The sequence below is a fragment of the Sminthopsis crassicaudata genome, chromosome 2 (genome assembly GCF_048593235.1).
Source record: "Sminthopsis crassicaudata isolate SCR6 chromosome 2, ASM4859323v1, whole genome shotgun sequence".
In the NCBI taxonomy this organism is placed as follows: Eukaryota; Metazoa; Chordata; class Mammalia; order Dasyuromorphia; family Dasyuridae; genus Sminthopsis; species Sminthopsis crassicaudata.
This window is the reverse complement of record NC_133618.1, coordinates 49,747,510-49,765,971: the sequence shown is the minus strand read 5'-3', so window position 1 is coordinate 49,765,971 and position 18,462 is coordinate 49,747,510. Positions and strand designations below refer to the sequence as shown.

The 18,462-nt window shown below is 46.6% G+C and overlaps 1 protein-coding gene and 1 pseudogene across 2 annotated transcripts; one reads left to right on the top strand and one right to left on the bottom strand.

Annotated features, from left to right (window-relative positions):
* Positions 1 to 465: 465 nt before the first annotated feature.
* Positions 466 to 579, bottom strand: LOC141559152 (U6 spliceosomal RNA; annotated as a pseudogene).
* An 8,525-nt stretch (positions 580 to 9,104) lies between these two features.
* Positions 9,105 to 18,449, top strand: CDT1 (chromatin licensing and DNA replication factor 1). 2 transcript variants are annotated; one of them, XM_074286202.1, is made up of 10 exons: positions 9,105 to 9,587; positions 10,986 to 11,084; positions 11,583 to 11,815; positions 13,922 to 14,161; positions 14,614 to 14,759; positions 14,993 to 15,096; positions 16,386 to 16,574; positions 16,686 to 16,841; positions 16,943 to 17,144; positions 17,913 to 18,449. In XM_074286202.1, exons 1-10 carry the CDS (start codon positions 9,246 to 9,248, stop codon positions 18,074 to 18,076), a joined length of 1,875 nt encoding a protein of 624 aa, XP_074142303.1. In that variant the 5' UTR covers positions 9,105 to 9,245; the 3' UTR covers positions 18,077 to 18,449. The 2 variants fall into 2 exon arrangements, with proteins under 2 accessions (XP_074142303.1, XP_074142302.1); XM_074286201.1 differs by having other exon boundaries at positions 9,136 to 9,587; positions 13,925 to 14,161.
* The last annotated feature ends 13 nt before the right edge of the window (positions 18,450 to 18,462 follow it).

The following is an 18,462-nucleotide window of genomic DNA, read 5'->3' as shown; positions in this document are numbered from 1 at the left end:
TAAGTGCAAGGGATAATGTTGTAAAAAATTACCCATGCATATGTACTGTCAAAAAAATGTTATAATTATAAAATAAAATAAAAATTTAAAAAAAAATGGATATCCCTGCCCCCAACCTCTACTCTGTTCCATTCTCCCCTTAGCTACCAAATTGAGATTTCTAAAACTTAGATCTGACCATCTTGCTGCCCTACTCAAAAATCTTCAGTTGGTCCCTTTTGTATCCAAGATAAAATACAAAATCCTTGGGTTGTCATTTTCCCCTCATTTAAAACATATTTATTTATTTTGGTCAGACGAACATTTAAAGCCTTCCATAGTCTGGTTTACCATCTACTCTTTTAAGGCATATTATTCTACTTTTTGCATTATCCATTCCAGCTAAAATAGTTTACAAGATGTTCCCCATGCATGGTATCGCCTCTTCTGCCTCAGTGGAGAGCATTCCTTTTCAGTTCAGCTTTATAGAATCCCTAACTTTCTTCTTCATAAATTTTCGTGTCGTCCTTGTGCAGGAGTCATGCTAATCTTCTCTATATTGTTCCAATTTTAGTATATGGGATGCTGAAACAAGCACCCTAACTTTCTTTAAAACACAGATGAGGTGCCATCCTCTATATAAATCCTTGGCTGATTTTCCTTCCTTAACTTTAATTTATTATTTTATTTTTATTATTCCTCTTGAAATAACAACAATAATCATAGTTAACATGTACCTTCTCACGTACTGTGTGAAACACTTTACAACTATTGTCTCATTTGATTCTCAACAACCTTGGGATAGAGATGTTATTATTATGATATGCATTTTACAGATGAGAAAACTGAGGCTGACAGAGTTTAAGTGATTTGTCCAGGATCACATAGCTAATAAGTGTCTGAGGCCAGAAGTCTTTCTGAGGTTGGGTCTTCCTGATGCTCTATCCATTGCACCACTCAGCTACTCCCGAAATGACTTGAATGAATGCTTCACATAATTTTGTGTATATCTTATGTTTACTTATCTCACAGATCTATTAGGAAAACAAGTTTGTAAATATGCTTACTTTACACTTACTATAATAGCCTCTTTGAGGTTACACCCTTGACCTGCATTTGCATTTGATGCTATCTTGGAGATTAAGAAATCCTATGGATTTCTACTTACTACAGTAGCTCATGAGCCCCCATTGGTGTGTTTCCCGTGAACAATTACCCAATAATTTACAGTATCCAATAATAAATATCCAATAATTATCCAACAATTAACTATATTTATTAAAATGGCATAGAAGAATAAAATATTGTAGCTCCAAACCATTTCCCTCTTCACATAAACCTGGGGCACTTTCCCACAAATATATGTAGCCTCTATGGGAACAGTGGACTGAAATTTAAAGTTCAATGATATTGAGGCACACGTGTAGGAGATATGTATGACAAAAGCAACTTAAAAGTTCTTAGTGGTACAAGGATGGGAAGCCCTTTCTTTCCTCATAATCCACACGTCTTTGGGTGCAGTGTCCTTGCTAGGTGGGATGTTAGGTGAGGTGCCCAGGGTCTGTTTTTCCTCACGACTGGCTTTTTTCTCTGTTTTTAGGGGTCTTATTACTTAATGGTGTTCCTTCCCTCCAAGCACTGCCTCTCTGGATTTATGTTTATTAGGAAAGTTACCTTGCACCCTCCTGGATTCACTGCTTTTCACCCATTGAGTGACTCCATTTTAAAGGGATATGACCAAGAAGGAGAGACCCTTTCACTCTATGAGCATGCTTCCCTCAGGTACTGGGTTCTTCCTCCATGACTGACTTGAATGGAGATTTTACATACCACTGGCATACCTTTTAATCCACAAGGTCAGGCAATAGTAGAGAGAAGAAACAGAGACATTAAGATGCTCCTCCACAAACAAAAGAAAGGGGGAGCCACAGGTAACCCTAGAGAACTTCTAAATTTAGTTCTCTATACCATTAATTTTCTAAGTTTTGACAAAGATGCACTGGCTCTGGCAGACAGGTTTTATAACCCACCAGAAGGGCAGTGTCCAGTGCGAGCAGCTCTACTGTCCTTAGATAATTGCCAGGTGATGTGGAGAGACCCAGAAAGTGGTGAATGGAAGGGATCAGTTAACCTATCTGGAAAAGATTTTACAGAAAAGAGATCTCCTCCCAGAGAAGGATTATAACTTAGAGATGACAGGACCTTTATAGGAGATAATCTCTTAACTATATCTAGATTTATAAAATTATTATTATTTTTGCTTAGCCAATCAAGTTGTTTGTTTCAATTAGAGGGATGTTCATACCTTGTAAAGTGATCACTAAAAGGTTAATATCTCCTTTCCTCTGTTATGTAATCTTTGATATTTGTGACTTTATAAAATGAATTGGGGTGCAGGAATCATATCCACTCTCTTAAATTTATATTATATTAAACATTACTTACATTATACTTATAAAAGACCCACATAGTTATCAAAAGTAACTCCTGGAACATCCTTCCCTCAGCTCATTTGGAGCTAAAATGCTGAGCTTCATAACTTGGACCTGACAAGTTACCTAGACAAAATTTGTACTTTAGGTGTTGGGTTCATAGAATCACAGACTCTCAGAGCGAGAAAGTATTTCCAAAGGTCATCTAGTCTCTATCTTCTTAAACTGTGGTTCTCAACCTCATTTGAGATCTCATAAGTGAATAAGAGGGTCATGAAATTATGATTTATTATGAATAAATGTTTTATACACGTATATAGCTGAAGTCATTTAAAATTTCTTTGGTGAAAAGGAATCACCATTGGAAAAAGTTGAAGAAACCTTGATCTAGTTTAATTTGCATTTGAATTCTCTACAACGTTTAAATTCCATTCTCTTATGCATATCTCAGCTGTTCACTCACTATCTTTTCTTTGCCCTTCTCACAGTCCCTTAACTATAAGATAAACATCATCCAGGCAGCACAGCGGATAGAGCACCTGTTCTGGAGTCACAATTTCAAATATAGTCTTAGATACTTACTAGTGGTGTGATCCAAGTCACTTCCACACCCTGGATCCCAGTAAAATATAAAAGAGCAGGGACTATCATTTTTCATCTATGTATTTCCAGCCCCTATCAAGCCAGGTCCTCTGTACCTTCTGGCGTATATTTGTTATTTATATTGCTTTAAGGAGGAAAATCTGCATGCAAACGTGACACAGATAAATGAGATACTTTATAGGACAAATTTTAACACAATTAAGTAAGAGATTTTCAGTTACTAAAGAAAAAGGGAATCCAAAGTTGTATGATGAGAAAATTGTCTCTGAACCAAATGCTCTGTGTCTTCAGTTTTCTCTTGAAGTTCATAAATGTCCCAAGTTCTCAGCACCACTGGCAGGCAGCATGTCTCTTCTCCACCTTCCTAACCCTGAAAGTGGAAGCATTGTTGCCCAAATGTAGGCAGCTTTACAAAAATGCTAAGAGCAACTAAGCCAAAAAAAGAAACCAAACACTATTTACTGGAAATACTGGGCCATAAAAAAATGCTTTATGTATTTTTAAAAGATTTAAAGTGTTTGATTAAAAAAAAAAACTTGTTCAATCTGACTCTTTGTGAACTCATTTGATGTTTTCTTCCCAAAGCTGCTGGAATGAGTTGCCATTTCCTTCTTCAGTTCACTTTACAGATGAGGAAACTGAGGGAAACGGGGCTAAGTGACTTAGCCAGGGTTATACAGCTAGGAAGTGTCTGAAGCTACATTTGATAGAGACATTTAGAGTGTGAAGATGACTGGGGAATTGGGAAGTCAGATGGGAGTAGATGGGGATATGGAAGACTATGATTTTGGGTGGGGAGGAAACCTAATGAGCTGAAGATGATGGTTACAAGTAGATCAAGGTTTCTCCAAACTTTTTCCATAGGCGATTCCTTTTCACCAGAGAAATTTTTACATAACTTTAGCTATATAGGTATATAAAACATTTACTCATAGTAAGTCATAATGCAGAGCAAAAGGCCAATGTGGAGGGACCTTTAAAAGAGGAGGAAGCTTTTGACTGATGGCCACAGAGGGAAGGTCTGAGAATAGCAGTGTGAAGAAAGAAGCATGCCATCTGGGCCAGGGTGTGAAAGAAGGAATAGCCTGGGAGGGGCCGCTAAAAAATGTGAGGACAAACTTCAACAAATTAATAGGAGGTATGTAAGAGAGAAAGATCTAGGAGGATGAAGGTTTTAATTCTTATTAATAATTATTATAATATATAATAATATATATAATTAATAATATTATTAATCAAAGAAGGTTTTAGAGGATTGCTGAAAAGGGAAGGGAACATTTATTAGGCACCGACTATATACCAGCACTTTACAAATATCTCATTCTATCCTCACAACAACCCTGAGAGGAAAATGCTATTATGATTCCCATTTTACAGTTTAGAAAACTGAGGCAGGGCCATCCAAGGCTTTATTTGAACTTGGGTTTTCATAACTCCAGGCTCAGCATTATACCCATTGTACTCCCAACTGCTATTTACTTTGATTTCTGTTTTATCAAGCTGGATAAATGGATTGGTCTGCTATTCATTGTGGCACTGGCATTTGGTGGGAAGGAAATCAAGGCTCAGATATGTAGCTTGGGGTTCCCCTCCCATTAAGGAATAATAATCAGGACAGTAGTTTGAACCTGAACATTAATTCCTATAATCCAAAAAGAAGCCAGATGGCACCATAGAGTGTAGAGTGCCAGGCCCAAAACCAAGAAGATTCATTTTCCTAAGTTCAAATCCAATCTCTGACACTGTTTATTTCAGTTTCCCCATCTGTAAAATAAGCTAGAAAAACAGTTCTGGCAAACAGATCCCTGCCTTGTGAAATCATAAAAAAGATATTTCCATGTTAACCATGTTGCAAAAAAGCAAGAAAAATAAAGTGAAAAAAAAAAAGCTTAAATTTGCACTTAGAGTTCATCAATTCTTTCTCTGGAGATGGATAACATTTTCATCATGGGTTCTTTGGAATTGCCTTGAATCACTGTCATGAAGAGCGAGACATGAACGAACAGCAACAATAATATTTGTGGGAGCAGAAGATCTAATTCTAGCCCAGTACCTCTTCTCTCTGCAGAGTAGCCTCTGGCCCCATCCTCTTGCCTACATTCCTGGCAGGAATCAAAGTCTCTTTTGGGAAAGGAGGGGGAGGAGATGTTTCTAGAAATATCTTCTCTTGCTTCCCTTTGAGCCACATGTGGACAGACCCATGTGGACACACCTAACTTACACAGGCAAAAACAAACTCACCCTTTATGTGCATGAACATATGTAACTTACGTGGGCAAAACAAGCACAAAATGGCCCATCCACATATTCCATTTTCCATAAGTTCGTATTGTAAATGCCTTTGGTAACAAACAAATATAACTCACATAGGAGATTCACATATAATTCTCCATCTATATGACCCTTCCCCCAAAACAAAACAAAAAAAGTAAATGAGAGTATATTTAAGGAGGGAAAGAACATATTATAATTGGGAAGCCCAGGGAGATTTTTTAGGAAGATGAATATTAGAGTGGAGCAAAGAGCCAACTCAGTGGTAGATATGCTTCCTGCTTCTTATTACCATTCTTGAAAATCCTTCTCCTGCCACTAATTACAGAGTAACCCCCCTCTCCTCCTTTAGTTTGAAGGAAGATAAGATTCTGAGACAGAGAAATAAAGGAGGAGGACATTCTGGGACTGGGGGATGGGAGGAGAGGTGATTGGAATATTGAGTCCTACTAATAACTAGTTAGTCATCTCACCTGACCTAATGTTATCAGAAGATTTATTTTTAAATTATTTTTAACATTCTTTTTTTTTAAGTTTATTTTTAATGCACATTATTTTATGAATTATGTTGGGAGAGAAAAATTAGAGCAAAAGGGAGAGATTAAAAGAAATAGAAAAAAGAAGTGAACATAGCATATGCTGATTTACATTTGGTCTCCTTAGTTCTTTTTCTGGCTGCAGATGCCATTTTCTGTCCAAAGTCTATTGGAATTGCTTTGGATCACTGAACCACTGAGAATAACCAAGTCTCATAGTTGATCACTGCACATTCTTGCTATTATTGTGTGTAATGTATTCCTGGTTCTGTTTGTTTCACTCAGCATCAAGTCATGTAAATCTTTCCAGGCCTTTCTATAATCAGCTTGTTCATCATTTTTTATAGAACAAGAATATTCCATTACCGTCATGTACCACAACTTGTTCAGCCATTCTCATTACATTCTTTTTTTATTTTTGGCTCCCTTTCTCCAGCCTCTCTTCCACCTGTTGAGGAAGAAAACAATATGAAACCCATTATACTTGTGAAATCATAAAAATGATATTTCCATGTTAACCATGTTGCAAAAAAGCAAGAAAAATAAAGTGAAAAAAAAAAGCTTAAATTTGCACTCAGAGTTCATCAATTCTTTCTCTGGAGGTGGATAACATTTTCATCATGGGTTCTTTGGAATTGCCTTGAATCACTGTCTGGATTTGAATTGTCAAGTCTTTCACAGTTTCAGGTAGTTATGTAGGAGACAAACCCCAGAGTTGGCTCATTTGGGGAGGGTGGGATATAACTGATTTTCCCACTCTCTGATTTACAGAATACCTACCAGTTAGGGGCCCTCCACAGGCCCCTCCCCCAAAGAATTGGGGTCCCACTTTGGAGAATACTATATAATCTTTCAAAGTTATCCTCTAATGCAGGGGTTCTTAAACTATGACCCTCGGGCCAGATGCGGCCCACTGAGGATGTTTATGTGCCCCCCCCCTTATGGCAAATGGACAAGTTTGAGGACCACAGGTCTAATAATTCATTGTTGGATTTAGAAAGCCAGCATAACAGAGGAAATGCTCTAACGTCCACAGGATCCCTCCAGGCAGTATGGGCTAATGGAACTCAGGGAAAAAAATCTGGATTCAAATCCTCAACTGGAATTGACACTTAAGCTCTCTGAGCTGCAGTTTTCTGATAATAATAGGAGTGGGTTGAATCTCAAATAACACAATGTATCTAAAGCACTCCGTACTTGTCAGTCATTTTTACAGAATTGGGAAGACTTCCAAGGGCAGACTGCAGGGCGGACTGCATCTCTGGGGTCCCAGGCTCAGTTTGGCTAAGTTCTGCAGGGCTCATTAGAAGAGATTTGGCTGCCAGGAAATTAATTGTTTTGACCACATCTTTTAATATTGTTAATTACAGTCTACAGAGAAAGTTGTATCCTGTTAGCAGGGATGAAATCTTCACATTTAGTCTTCTAATAGAATGCTGAGAAAACGCCGAAGCTGACCTTGGTAACCCGTTCCACTGGGACTGTACCCTTCTCTATCCAGAACCAGGATACTTGTCTACATAAAGTGCTTAATAAGCCATGAAATCAAACTGTCAAGGAAGGTAGTGTGGAAGATATAGAGCGCCGGAGGGCAATCAGGAGTCCCACCATTCTGGGCAGTCACTCACTCCCACTGAGTCTCAGTTTCCTTATCTGTAAAATGGGCTTCTAAAGTCCCTCTCAGTTCTAGACATCCTCCTATATCTACTTCAGCTTTCGCCTTCATCATTATTATACAATATGGTTTTGTTGCGGTTTGCCCTTTGTTCTCAGGGAGGATATCATGCTATGCAAGTGAATCACATTTAAGGGAGGGAGGGAAGGTGGCCCGCCTCACCTTCCCCCCCCAGAGCCCCCTGGGGCCAGTGGCCACACAGAGAGCAGAATGGGGGGGGGGGAGAAACGATCCTGGACGCCCTGGGAGACCTGAGCCTGCTGCAGCTTTACCAGCTCCCAGTGGAACTCTTCTTGATCAGTGCTTTTTGACTAATTAATAGAGAAGGAAACGTCCAACCGATTCTGTAGAATGAACTTATTACTTTACCGGAGTGGAATTTCCTTAGAGGGAATAGCTTGCACAATCACCATATGTAGAGAATGAATGACCCATAGATAAAGCAAAAATTGCAAGTAACAGACTTGTGCCTCGTTAAACATTTTAGACATTTTATATGGAAATCTTTCAAAAAGGACTGCTGGGGGGCACTATGAATAGTGCGCTGGCCCTGGACAGGACCCGAGTTCAAATTCTTCCATGACACTATATTAGTTGCTCTTTATCCGCTGCGCCCCCAAAGTATACTGTTGTAACAGTTCTCATTAGACACTTTACTAGCGAGCGGGCTCGGGCCTCCCCCCTTTTGCGCGTGGGACCAGCACCGGCTCACGACAGACATTTGCGTCGCTTTGGAAGGACCCGGGCTGCCTAAAGCTTCCTTCCCCTCTAGTCCCGCTCGCGTTTCCCGCGGCTCGCTTTCCGCCCGCAGACCCCGTCCCCGGCACCGCCTCCCTCGGATTGGCGGCGCCCTCCTCCGGCCTCCATTTTAAGGAGGTCTGGCGGGCCGCGCCCTCCGGCTCCTGGGCTGCTCGGGCCGCTTCCTTGGAAGGGCATGCGTTATTATTAGATGCTTATTATTAGGTTATAGCCTTCTTGGGGCCGGGACCATGACCTCCTCCTTTTATTGTATCCCTACGCTGGGGCTCCGAGACCCAAGCTTGGGGATTGGCTCTGGGCGTGTCCTCGGGTCAGTTTCAGTCACGTTTATCTTGAGCTCGGGGAGCGCTGGGACTGCAGAGAGCGGGGCTTTGTCAGTGTTTTCAGTGAGAATTCCGAGATATCAGTGTGAAATGCTGGGAAATGCCTATTACAACGCCTGCGTGTGAGCCACTATGTCCCCCTCGTTATTCGCGGTGGTTTAGGTTTCCCGGAATTCCTTGGAATTTACAAAGTTGTCACGTGACACGGCGAGCCTGGGCCCCGCTCCGGGTCTGGACTTGATTTTCGGCTGCTACATTAGTAGAACGGGGCTGGGCCCGGGCCTTCCCTGGACCTCTTTGAACCACTTTCCCACTGCCCCAAACTTCCTCCATTTCCTCCTCCCCCCGACTCAGAAGGGAAATTCCCCAGAGCCAGTCTCTGGGGACTGAGGGCGGGCCCGGGTGGGGGGAGGAGAGGGGAAGGGAAAGGGCGGGCAGAAGCTTGGGATTGGTGCTCGCGGGGCTCCGCTTCCTAATTCACCTGCCGAGCGCGCGCTATCGGAGGCGGGGCCCGGCCGGAAGGGGCGGAGCCCTCGGCAGTGGCGCGAAAACGCGCGCGAGCTCCGCCGCGACTTCCGTTTGGAACGTAGAGTATCCTTTTGTATACTCGGTGGTGGTCCTCGCGTTCCTTCCGCCTCTCCCTCCGCTTCTCCCGCTGGTGCTCGCCATGGCGCAGCGCCGAGTGACCGACTTCTTCTCTTTGCGCAAGGGCTCGCGGGCGGGAGCCGCGGCCCTCCGCGGCCCCCTGAAACTCCGCAGGAGCCCCACCAAGCCCCAGGGGGCCCTGGGCGCGGGGGCGCGCGCCCGCCTGCGGCTGGCGTCCCCGCGCACCCCGGTGCGGACCGCCGGCGCCCCGGCCGCCGCCCCCACGGGCACCCCGAGCGGCAGCGGCAGGAAGCGGAGCCGCCAGGCCTCGGACCCGGAGCAGGAAGGGGAAGCCCCCCCCGTGCGCCGTGCCGCCCGCAGGAGGCTGGTGCTGTCCGCCGACCCCGAACCCTCGGAGGGCACGGTGAGCGAGCCCCCGGGGGTCCTCAGAGCCGGGCTTTGTGGGCTCGGCCGGCTCAGCTCAGGGTCCCCTCTAGTGACTTAACATTGTCCGGCATACAGTAGGTGCTTAATACTTGCTTCTTGCTTGCTTGGCTCTAAGACGGCAACTAACAGCGCTGTGTTGCCGAGCCCAGTGAAGTCGCTCCCAGAGACCTTCGAGAATTTAAAGCCCCAGAAGCTTATTTTAAAGTTGGGGAGGAAGTTCCCGGGACCACCAGCTGGTGTTCAATGGCGGAGCCGGGAAGGGGCCGCGGGATTTGGCCTGGGCGGGAGCCCTAGGAGAGGCCAGCGCGAGGGGGGAGGGGCGCGGGAGCCCACCCTGGCCTGGGCATTCGAATTCTACCCCTTGTTTCCCAGCCGCCTCCCGGGGTCCTCCTCTCCAGGTTGAGGGGTGGGAGCCCACTTGTGGCCCTTATGATTCTTCCCAGTGTTAAAGTCTTAGGCTGCTCTAGAGAGGAAAGTTAGAGACCCCGTAGGGGCGGCCGCCCCCCCCCAGGACTGGGTGGAGATTCTCAGGTCCCCCGGACTCCTCGTGCACGCGGCCTCGGAGGGACCCCAGTGTCTGCTGTCCCGCGTTCTTTGATCTCTAATTTGAGTGAAAGATGGCCGCCTCCCGCTAGAGCTTGTTGCCCCTGGAGGTTTAATGAAGGGCCAGTGAGCCTTTGTTCGGGATCTTGCAGAACCGTTTCCCGCTTCCTAATTCCATTTTAGAACATTTAAGTGATTATCAGTGAAGCAAAACTAGAAATTTCCAGAAGTTGGCCCAAGACTCCTCTCCCAAGTTTAAATTAAAAATAAAATGGAAAAAAAAAAAAAAAAAAGACTCGTTTCCCTTCAGTACCCACCCATCCTCCGGGCAGCTGCCGTCTGCAGACACTCCTTGTGGGTATACAAAGGCTGCAGACACCAGCTCTCGGGAAGGGGGCACTGAAGTTGCACTTGCCACTTTGTGCACTTTGGCCCACGTTGCTGGGTATTCCCCAGCCTTGGTTTTCTCATCTGCAGAATGGGGGATACTAATCATCCTACAGGGTCATTGTAACCATGGGAATGAGATAATATTAGTTAGCTAAAATATAATTAATATTATATATATAAATGCAAAAAATGTAATTAATTATAACCTTATAAACTAAAAAGTGTTGTCTCAATGTGAGACACTCTAGTTTGTCCCATCATGCACTTGGTGTGATCCCTCAGGTCCCCCATCACTCCTTCGCTGATGCCTTAGGTTCTAGAGAAAGGGTTCCATAGATACTTCCCTCCAGAGCGACCTCGGCTCTGACCTGGCAGCCCGTCCCCTTAGGCAGGGGATGCTCAGCTGCCAGCGCTGGCTTTCATTTTTTGGTCTTCCCTACAGGTTTCTAGCTCATCCACTTCCCCTTCTTTGGAAAAGGAGGAAAAGACCGTTCCCCTCTCGCCAGCCTCAAAGCCCAGCTTGGAGTCCCCAAAGGCCACTGTGAGTACATCCCTGCAGAGCTCCTGGTAAAACCTGGTAACTTTGTAACCCTGTCTGTGCTGGCTGGGACCCTTGGGGAGAACCCGTCTGCGGAAGGGTGCGAGGCTCTCCATTTGCGGTCTACTCATAAGAGACTGGCCTTTCTCCCCTCCCTATGGCGGTAGAAGCGCGTGGCTTCCAATCCCCTTCTAAAACTGCCGTGTTTCACATGGAAAATGGGAGAAATGATGCCTCTGACGACCTGGGATAACACTTGGAAAAGCAGTGTGCTAGTTACAGAGTGCTCTGCCTGTGGGACGTATTACCCGTTATAATAATCCTCTCATAAAGAAGAAATGCCCCCCACTGGCTGTGGGTGAATCTGAGTTTTTCTGAGTTTGTCACTCTCCTCAGCCATGTCCGAGCTGCTCCATAAACCTGGGGTTCAGCTTCTCCCAGGGCTTAGGGAACATGGTGGTGGGCCGGCCCTCCCTTCTCACTCTCATACCTGCCACTCAGGAGCACTCAAAGCCAAATCTCACTGAGCTGAAGTCCCGGCTGCAGAAGGTTCGGGAGCTGACCCACAGAGCTGCACCCCTTACTTCCACCCCAAATGCCAATGTAAACCTCAAGAACCGACTCCAGCGAGCACGGGAGCTGGGGGCCCGGATCCAGGAGGCGACTTCTGCGAGTGAAAAGAAAAATGAAGAGTCGGGTCCCCAGAAGGTAGAACCACCCACAGCTGAACCATGGTGAGATGCTGGGAGGGAGGAAAGGGAGGGAGCTCCATGGACTAACCTACCCAGGAACTGAACCCCGCAATATTCTAACCCTCCTGGTGATAAAAAACAACTTCTGAGTCTTTGTTAGTCTACGAAGACACGTCCATGATAAGTGGACTTGGTACCCAATTGAACATTTCCACTTAGCATTCTTTAGAAACAAAAAACAGGATATACCCACAAGCCTTAGTGAAGTTTTAAACCATTAAAGATTTTTAATAGCTATTTTAATAATGTAATGAAAAAAATTTTTTTTAGTTTTCAAAGCTTTATTGGCTTTGCAAAATTAAGTGTTTATTTAAATTAAATTGAAATTAAATTTAAATGTGTTAATTTTGATAAATTTAGCTTACATTTTAAAATAATATTTTTATAAGCTATTAAAAGCTTTTATTAACATTTTAATTTTAATTCAGTTTAAATATATAAATATGTATGTACATGTAACGTATGTAAATGCATTTATAGGTAACATTCATATATAAAATATATTTATACCTAACAAAAACATTGAACAAATTTACTTTAAATTTTAATTAAACTACTTTAACAAGCTAGTAAAGCTTTAATGGTTTAGGATTGCATCAAGATTTTTAGGACAGCCTTTCTATTTATATCCTTACTCTTGGTCATCACCATAGCTCATATTTCACTACTAATAATATTCATGAGCATCTAGAGCACCCTGGAATTCGGAAAGCATTTCCTTGTCCATAACCCAGGGATGAAGGTTCAGAAGATTCTAGGTCCTTATGGGAACTACAGTTGCCTGTAAACTCCACAGCTAGCAGGACTTCTCTTGTTACTTAAAAGATTTTAATTAATTTTTTTTTTTTTTCTGGCTGAGGTAATTGGGGTTAAATGACTTGCCTAGAGTCACACAGCCAGGGAGTGTTAAGTGTCTGAGGCTAGAGTTCAACGTGGGTCCTTCTGATTCAGGGCCATGCTCTCTTCACTACACCATCTAGATGCCCTTGTTTTAAAAAAAAAAAAAAATTTTTTTTGCCTATATAAGTCTCAAAGGTTTTCTTTCCCCCCTTCATTTTGATAGTATATTATTCATCCAATTGCAAGTAAAGATGGTTTTAGCATCTGTTTTGTAAGATTTTAACTTCCACATTTTCCCCCCTCCTTTCCTCTACTTCTCCTCTCCCTAAGATAGCAAGAAATCTGATACAGGGTGTACTTGTACAATCAGTTTTTAATTAGGAACAAAAAATCAGACCAAAAACCAGAAGAAAGAAAAAAAAAATGAAAAATGAAAATACTATCCTTTGATCTACTTTCAGTCCCCATAGTTCTCTCTCCAGGTGCGGATGGCATTTTTCATTCCAACTCTGTCAGAAATGTCTTGGGTCGCTATATTGTTGAGAAGAGCCAAGTCTGTCACAGTTGGACATCTGGCAGTAGTGCTGTTACTGTGTCCAGTGTTCTCCTGGTTCACTCGGCGTCAAGAATCCAGACTTCTGACGTGGATATCTAACCCTGTTCTCTGCATTGTATGCAGTTAGAGCTGGGACTGTTGGTCTAGGGGTGAACAACCCCCCCCCCCCCTTTCCTTTTCTCTCTCCTCCCCGCTCTCTGTCTCCCTCTCTACCTCTCCTCCTCTCTCTCTCTGTCTCTCCTGTCTCTCTCTCAATATTTCCCTTTCTTGACCTGAGGGAACAACAACATTCTACATATCTATCTATTAATAATATTTTTCTTTTTTCTACCAATTACATGTAAAACAATTTTTAGCATTTAAAATTTCTTTTTCACATTCCAAATTCTGTTTTCTTCCTCCCTGAGACAGTAAGCAATCTGATAGAAGTGATCTGTGTGCAATTGTGTAAAACATCCCATGTTAGGTATATGATCCTTTTAAAACAAACACTGTTGATCACAACTGATAGGGGACCATTGGGGAGCCTGGGGCGTGTCTGGGAGGTGAGGCCCACGGTTCCTGGTGGGGGCCTGGATCTCTGGTCTCTGCTGCAGTCCCTGACTCAGCTTCCAGGCAGCCTGCAGGGGCGGGCAGGGGCACGGGCGGCTCCCCCTGAGCCTTCGCTGATCTCTGGTTTGCTTCTGCCCCAGCAGCTCTCAGGCTCCCGTTCAGGCTCCGGCTCCGGCTCTGGCTCCGGCTCCCGCCCCTGCCTATGAGCGGTTCCACACCCTCGCCCAGGCTGGCCCCCCGGGCCTCACGCTGCCCTACAAGTACAAGGTGCTGGCTGAGATGTTCCGCAGCATGGACACCGTGGTGGGCATGCTCTTCAATCGCTCTGAGACGGTGACCTTTGCCAAGGTTAAGCAGGGCGTCCAGGACATGATGCGCAAGTGAGTCTCAGGAGGGGTGCTGGGAGCCCTGCCTCCAGCCGGGGCTCTCTCCTTTTCTCTGGTCTCCCCTGAGGCAGCCTTCGTGCCATTATTTCACTCAGACCTGGGTCACTGGTTCCTAGTTGCGGCAGCAGCCTCCAATAAGGGGGAATCAACGCTTGTTGAGCACCTCCTATTTGCTGGGAGCCCGTCAACGCTTTGTAAACCTCGCCGCTATTTTCTCTCGAAATTGCTAGCATTGCTCTGGTCTTTTTAAGGTTCTGCCAAGGCATTCTGTATTAGTTTGATCTTCTCAACAACCTTGTGGGGTTGGTGCTGCTGTTCCTATTTCACAAATGGGGAAACGGGCAGACAGGTCATTTGGCTGCCTGGGATGGCCCAGGGCTTGGTGACAAAGGGCACACAGGGCCTGGGCCTCTCATTCACCAGTCCCCTGTGCTTGCCTTTGCCAGGAGGTTTGAAGAGCGAAACGTGGGGCAGATCAAGACCGTCTACCCAGCTTCCTATCGCTTCCGGCAGGAGCGGAACATCCCCACATTTAACGACAGCGTGAAGCGCTCAGATTACCAACTGACCATTGAGCCCCTGCTCGAGCAAGGTGGGTGAGCCTCTGGGGAAGGAGGTCATGGGGAGGCCGAGCTTTGGCCCTGCATCGCCGTGACCCCCTGCACAGTGTCCCCCAGCACGGCCTCAGTGTCTGTCACTGTTCTCCCAGAATGGGGAGTCCTTGGTGTGGAGTCAGTGCTCATAGTGGGCAGAGGCCTGAGTGCTAGGAGTTGGGGGGTAGGGACCTGGAGGTCATCAAGTAACAGGCCTGGCTTCTCTCCCCAGCGGAGGGTGGGGAGCGAGCGGCCCAGCTCTCGGCCTCCCGCCTCCTGCAGCGCCGGCACACTTTCAGCAGGAACTTGGTGAATCTGGTCAAGGAGCAGCACAAGGTAAGTGCAGAAGGCTGGGGTCCCCGGCAGACCCTCGATCTGGCCCTTGGCCAGTGGCTCTGCCCTTTGCCTTGGTGTCCTTCCTGACCAGTCCTTGTGGGGCCTTAGGATGACATGGGTTGTGACCCAAGGATACTTGGAGATGGGTCTGCCACAGAGGGAATGGGTGCACAAGGAGGCTTCCCCAGGGTCTGCAGGCGAGGGGGTCCTGGGGGTGGAGGCTGAGCAGAACAGTGTTTAATCCACAATCACTGGCTCCGGGGAGAGTGTTGAGCCCAGAGTTGGGACCAGGATGGCTCCAGAACAGTGACGTCAACCTCAAATGGAAATGGGGCCACTCACACCCCAAATTCTCGTGGGCCACACGCACAGGGACTTCATCCTAACATATAGTTTATCTGTGCTTTGGGACACTATTTTCATTCTGTAGATTTCCCGGGCATATTATAATCTGATCTAGAAGACAAGCGGTCTCTCTTCATGCCTTTGCTGCCCTTTCACTCCCCACCCTTCCTTTGGTAGATAATCAGCAAACTTCTCAGAGACGCAGCCAGAGCTGAGCTAGGCTTGGCACCCACAGTACCAGGTCCCTCACATTGATGCCCTGAAGATGGGCACCCCAGAGCTGAGAGGATCACCCCTTACCTGGCCCCTGCATTTCGGCACTTCGAATTGTATTTCTCACCATTGGGTTTGGGTTTGTGGGCAGCCACTTGTGTTGATTTTTTTAACCACTTTTCTGTGGTTAATATGCCTCTTAATATGACACTTGCATTTCCCCCCATCATTGTCCACTCTATCGTCACAAAGAATAGTGATGGCATTATATAGGGCCCTCCCTCACTAGCAGCAGTCTGAGTGCCCAATGGTGGGGAGACAGTTATAGGTAGTATATTGGTATGTGCTAGTGACAGTAAGTCTGACGAGGATGAGGGAGAACCCCAAGGACACTGGGAAAGGCCACTAGAGTCAAGTTAAAACCACGGGAGTCTAGAGTCAGTCTGGGGGGACCTACCATGGAGCTCTCTAGAGGCTGCCCCTGGGCTCTGGTGGATTCAATCACAAGGCAGGGGGGTGAAAGGGCATGGGAGTGGGGAGGGCCCCTTGGGGGTAGTCAGGTGCTGTGGTTGCCCCATCCCTGGCTGCAGCGCTTAGGTCTGTTTGCCATAAGCCTCTGCCTCCTTCAGGCTATCTCATTCGGTCCCACATAGATGGGCACCTGGCTAGAGCCCCTTTGGGAGGCTGGGCCAATCACCAGGCGCTGCTCTCACCTCTTCATTTCCTTTCAGATTTTCCTGGCTTCCCTGAACCCACCGCTGGTGGTACCTGAAGACCAGCTAACCAGGTGGCACCCCAAGTTTAATGTGGATGAGGTGCCGGACATTGTCCCCGCTGAGCTGCCGAAGCCGCCTCAGATGGACAAGATCACGACTGCGCGGGAGATGCTGGCCAGGGCTCGGACGATGCTGACACCGAAGGTGAGGGCTGCTGGTCTGGAGAGAAGTGACGTCTGGATTGGGGCGGGGGAGGTCATCTGAGCCATGTCCCAGAGATCCTGATAATTGTCTCTCTCTTCACTGCGGACCCAGATGGAAAGGGCTTTGGGCCAGTTGGCCTTGAAAACAGCCAGCCCTGGCAGCCCCCCCACACCAGGCTCGCCTGGCCTCAGTAGCCCCCTGAAACCAGCTTCACCATCCAGTTCCCCCGGGGCTCTGAAGGGCATCTCCCAGGCCTTGCTGGAGCGGGTGAGTAGGGAATGGGGGAACCAGTGGGAAGGACGGGGGCACCCCAGTGTCCTCCAGGGATAGTGTGGCTGACTGCTTGCCTCCTTCCCTCCCTTCCAAAGATCCGTGCCAAGGAAACCCAGAGACTGCAGGCCATGATGACACGCAAGCCTCAGCAGGAGGAGCGGCTGCTGATGCTGTCCAGGTTACCTGAGCTGGCACGCATCCTCCGGGGCGTCTTTGTGGCCGAGAAGAAGCCGGCCTTGACCATGGAGGTGGTCTGTGCCCGGATGATTAGCAGCTACTGCTCATCCATGACATCAGGTATGTAGGGCCCTGTGAAGGTCCCTAGAGTGGGGGAGGTAGTTGGGGCTGGGCTTGGCACAGCCTTTTAAAAACAGGATGGATCCCACTCTGGGCCAGAAGTGTATCCTGGAGAGCACCCCTGCCCTCCTCAGCATCTTCAGTTGCTTAGTGGTCTATTAGATTGAGCACCATGAGCACAGAGTGCCTGGCATCTAGTAGGTGCTTAATAAATGCTCACATTTGGACATTTGGGCTTTTGTGGGGCTGCCCCTAGAGGTTTATGAGACACTAGTCTTCAGAGGCTGTAACAGAGAAAGAAGGATTACCATGGGGGCCGAGAACACAGCTCTTCACATCTGTGCCCTCAGCTTCCTGGAATGCCCACAGTTTGTTCCACAGGCAGATTGATTGCCAGGCCTGGAGCCAGAAACTCAAATTCTTGAGTTCTGATCCAGCCTTAGATCCAGTTTCCCAGCTGTGTGACCCTGGCCCAGTCACTTTACCCTCTCTGCCTCAATCTCCCTTTCTGTAAAATGAGCTAGATTAAGAAAGGGCCAACTGGTTTGACCTAAGTGCTCGAGGCCCCAGCTTCTTCCCACTTAGGCAATTTACCTGGGAACATTTCTGCACCTAGGAGAAATTTGGAGTTGTCAGGGCAGAGACCGACAGGCTGGCTTGTCCCTTCCCTAAGGGCAGCTGTCCCAGAAGGGACAAATTGGCTCCAGGGACATCTGCTGGAAGGCAGGAGCTTTGGGTGAACCATTCATGCCCACTGTTTCTCCTCAGGGGAAATGGAGAAGCACCTGCAGTTCCTCTCAGAGCTGCTTCCCGACTGGCTCAGTCTCCACCAGATCCGGACAGACACCTACCTGAAGCTGGACAAGTCCATGGACCTGGCTCACATCTCAGAGAGGCTCACCAGGGTCACCCAGCAGGAAGAGCAGCTGTAATCCAGGCCCCGTGGGCAGATTGGGCTGGACTCTGAGCCTGGGCAAAGTAACTGAAGGGTCTGGGGAAGGTGATTTTGTGTGTGTGTGTGTGTGTAAAAGTGTGCGTTTGGGAAACAGGACTGGATAGGATGGACTTTTTACAAACACTAACTCCAGGAAGCGTGTGTTGTATCCCATTCTTTATGGGTGCAGGGGTGTGATGGTAGCCATTCTGCTCTGATCTCTGCAGCCTCCCTCCCCCCCTTAGGGTTTGCCAGGTGGAGGGAGCACACCCAATATGTAACCCACTGCAAAAGTGCCTCAGCACAGAACCCGTGTGCTATTGTTGGATCTTGTTTGTTGTGTTGGCATTAAACTTTTACAGTTTGTGGAATGCTGGCTTCTTG

Excerpts from the sequence above, each read along its gene's own strand:
- CDT1 (XM_074286202.1), top strand. The coding sequence starts at position 9,246 with ATGGCGCAGCGCCGAGTGACCGACTTCTTCTCTTTGCGCAAGGGCTCG. Across the intron at positions 9,588-10,985 it reads CCGAACCCTCGGAGGGCACG|GTTTCTAGCTCATCCACTTC; the intron begins GTGAGCGAGCCC and ends TCTTCCCTACAG. Across the intron at positions 14,760-14,992 it reads TGAGCCCCTGCTCGAGCAAG|CGGAGGGTGGGGAGCGAGCG; the intron begins GTGGGTGAGCCT and ends TTCTCTCCCCAG.